Here is a 3,566-nt window from a genome sequence, read left to right on the forward strand (position 1 = left end):
GCCAGCTCCTTTAATTGTCCTCATTTGTAAGAGCCGTTTTGTCATGCTAAACAAGGCTGGAGCAGCCATTCTAACCTCTCCTTTCAGCCCTTTTCTCCTCTACCCTTTTGTTTACCTTAGCCTGATCTCTCATTTATTTATCTATCTATTCTTCCTCTGCTTACCCTCCCATTCAAGTCCCATGTATGTTAATTGTGTTATGCCGTTTAATTCTAACATCGGTCTCCAAAGAGCACTTAATGAGCAAAGCACATCCAAACACGCATCGCTCCGGCTATTCAGCTCATCCAGACAGACCTCTTACTCCTCCCCATTCTGCAGCGAGAATCCCTCCCTTCACAAAGGGGCACCGAAGAATAGTCCTCTCCTCTTCCCCCCCCCCCCCCCCAAAATCACTAATTGATCCGGACAAGACTCTAATTCCAACCCGCACCCTTCAACGCCAGCCCCCCTTGCCCCCCCCCCCCCCCCCAGCTTCTACATTTCTCCTCGCATCGGTAAAACTTCAACGCCCCAAAGACAACTTGGGGAAGGCTGATTCCCCGACGGGACGGGGTGCAGGGCTGAAGGAAGCAGCCCCCAGCAGATACTCGGGTTTGCCGCGGCTCCATCCTCGCTTTTCGGAAGTTTTCCTACTCCACAGCCGCATTTTCCCCGACGGGCTTCAAACAGAGCCCGGCCCAGCCACGTACGGCTCCAGAGCGGCCCCGACCCGGTGAGATCGGTTACCGGGGGTCGGGACGGGGAGAGTAGCAGCGAGCGGCGGGGCTGAGGGCGGAGCTCTGCCCGGGAGCATCGCCCGCAGCCCCCAGCGCTCGCCAGTGCGGGACGCGGGGCTGGGAGCCGAGGCACCGCATTTACACCACGCAGTTGCCTCGTTCGATGACAGATTGTCTTTATTCAAAATGTCTTTCGTTCAACAAATGGAAAGGTTTAACGAGGTAAAATCCTGCCGGATACATATTTTCCCCCCCTTTTTTTCTTCCCCAAGACATGGTGAAAACATGTTGAAATTACCCTCGGTCTTTACTCTGTTTTTTCGTTATTATTATTATTATTAGTATTAAGTTTTTACAATTCTACTGCCTGACTTCATACCTGACGCTCTGTCTAAAGTAAACTTAGATCTAGTCTCACTGGATCACACAAAATTAAGGACTATCTGTTTTAAATTAAGCAAACACTATCATATGCTTTAAATATAAATGTTTATCCCTTTCTCTCCCTCTCTTTTTAAACTTTGAAGAGCCTTTTTCTGACATGAAAAGGAATTTTACCTAGTAGTGCGTGGTGACAAAATATATATATATATTTATATATATAACACAGCTGATCTCGTCTTTTAATGTGCAAAAGGAAAAAGATAATAAAAGAAATAATCGGAGTAAGATCGGGACATCCCAAAGTCAAGTCCAAGTGACATGAGACCCTAGAGAACTCATAGACATTAAGAGAATAAATAAAAATCGAAATCGCCTCTCTCCTTTTTTCCTCCTTTTTCTCCCCCACTTAGTCCCGAAAGGGCAGTTCAAGGTTCGCTTTTTTTCTTGCTTTTTTCCCTTTTTTAACACATTTACAACTCTTACAAGTGCCGGGCTCCTATCTGACCCCGCCATTGCAGATCCCCTCCCGAGCCTGGGGCCAGCTCTCAGGGCGAGGCTTATAGGCGAGAGCATCTCCAAGTCCCCGAGGCAGTGTCCGCGTCTGTCCCGGCCCGGTGGCGGGCAGCAGAGTCCTGTTTCAGGGTGGCCTTTTGCTTCTGCAGGTTTTATGTACATGCACACGAAGGAATCCCAGTTCCGGCTGCCACCCGGGGACACACACACGCCTGTGGGGGTGTGGGTGGGTGTTACATGGCAGTCGCATGTGCTGAAGAATAGGGGTCTATCCCAGTCTTGGTCATGCCTGGGAATAATATGTAGGCAACTGGAGGTTGCAAACTGGAAGCAGACCAAGCGGTACAGTTACATGGCACGACATACCCCGGGTTAGTCGGCGAGGGGTGAGTGTGGGTGTGTTGGCTGGGGCAGCTCAAGCTGCCAAACGCCCCGTTCTGGTATCCCAAGGTGGAGGCGTAGGGCAGGGTGCTGGTGGCTAAGGTGTGAGGAACCTCAGTCATCTTCTGAATGGCGCTGGAGCTGAACTGGCTGGGGTCAAGTAAGGAGTAAGGTGCTGAGGTGGGAGGCAGGAAAGCCCTGGCCTTCTCCGGGGAGCTCAGCAGAGAGTCAGTGGCCCCCACGGGAAGCCCGGCGGCCTTTAAGGGATCGGTTTCCCCGAGGTAAGGCAAAGGGAAGACATACCTGTCCTTTTTGAGCAGGTTCTTGGGCTTGCGCCGGGGTCTGTACTTGTAGTCGGGATGCTCCTTCATGTGCTGCGCCCGCAGCCGCTTGGCCTCGTCGATGTAGGGACGCTTCTCCGCCTCGGAGAGCAACTTCCACTCCGCGCCCAGCCGCTTGCTAATCTCCGAGTTGTGCATTTTCGGGTTCTCCTGGGCCATCTTGCGCCGCTGACCGCGGGACCACACCATGAAGGCGTTCATGGGGCGCTTGATGTGGTCGCTGGGCTTGGACATGCTTCGGGAGGGCTGGCGGGCGGCTCGGCGGGGCGCAGCGGTGTAGGACGCGCTGGGGGCGCCGGACGGTGGCAAGTGGAGGAGGAAGAGGAGGAGGAGGCCGAGGGAGCCGGAGGAGCGGGAGGAGCGGGCTCAGCTGATCATCACAGGTCCTCCGCCAACGCCGTCCCCGGCGGGAGCCCTGCCGGGGCGGGGCGCAGAGCAGCGCGGAGGGCGCGGAGCGGCGGCCCGCGGGGCCCGGCGGGCGGCTAGGCGGGCGGCGAGCCGCCGGGCGCTGCTGCGGGCCGGCGGTGGGGACGCGGAGCGGCGCGGGGCAGTTCAAAGGCGAGGGGCTGCGGCGCGCAGGCTGACATAGCGGCAGGGCGTTCACAGCGCGGCCGGGCGCCCAATCAGCGCGGAGGGGGACCCGCTTAAAAAGAGAGGGAGAGAGGAAGAGCGAGAGGAAGAGGAGGGGAGGGGATAGGGGAGGGAGGAGGAGGAAGAAGAAGAAGAAAGGAGGGCGAAAGGAGGACACCCCCACCCCCCTTCAAACGCGCAGGTTAAAAGGAATGCTTTTGTGAGTTCCTGTGCTAATAGCAGCTGCGGGGGAGGCGAGACAAGTGGGGGGGTCATCCTCATCCTTCCCCCTTCCTTTCCCCATCCTACCGGTGTGCGGAGCGGGGCCGGTCCCGACGCCCTCCAGGCTCGCCGCCGCCGCCGCCGTCGGGGCTGCGCTGGCTGTTTTCCTCCGTGCGCTGGACCGCTCTCCCGCTTACAACCCTCCCCCTACCCGCCTCCCCGCTCCGCAGCCCCGCTTAACCCCGGGAGCCGGCCCGCGTCTCGGCTTGCTTTGAATAATTGCCTGCCTCCCGCGAAATGCCCGTGGGGAAAATATTTATTAAATGGAAACAATTGTCCCGGCTCCCGAGGGGGACCGCGTTTGTTCCAGGCTTATTGGTTTTTAGCACCTGCTTTGGTTAACAAACCTGCTCCGAAAAGCCCCCGCCGGGCCGCC

General features: G+C 56.8%; 1 protein-coding gene across 1 annotated transcript; it reads right to left on the bottom strand.

The window, feature by feature from the left end:
* Positions 1-881: 881 nt before the first annotated feature.
* Positions 882-2,725, bottom strand: SOX14 (SRY-box transcription factor 14). Its single transcript, XM_031043682.2, has 2 exons — positions 2,301-2,725; positions 882-2,147 (listed from the first exon to the last, which is right to left on the bottom strand). The coding sequence occupies exons 1-2, from the start codon at positions 2,570-2,572 to the stop codon at positions 1,850-1,852; spliced, it is 570 nt and encodes a 189-aa protein (XP_030899542.1). The 5' UTR covers positions 2,573-2,725; the 3' UTR covers positions 882-1,849.
* Positions 2,726-3,566: the final 841 nt, after the last annotated feature.

The sequence above is a fragment of the Melopsittacus undulatus genome, chromosome 6, assembly GCF_012275295.1.
Source record: "Melopsittacus undulatus isolate bMelUnd1 chromosome 6, bMelUnd1.mat.Z, whole genome shotgun sequence".
Classification (NCBI taxonomy): domain Eukaryota; kingdom Metazoa; phylum Chordata; class Aves; order Psittaciformes; family Psittaculidae; genus Melopsittacus; species Melopsittacus undulatus.

Coding starts and splice junctions, on each gene's coding strand:
- SOX14 (XM_031043682.2), bottom strand. CDS start 2,572: ATGTCCAAGCCCAGCGACCACATCAAGCGCCCCATGAACGCCTTCATG. Junction 2,148..2,300: donor AACCTGCTCAAAAAGGACAG/GTATGTCTTCCC, acceptor ACTTGACCCCAG/CCAGTTCAGCTCCAGCGCCA.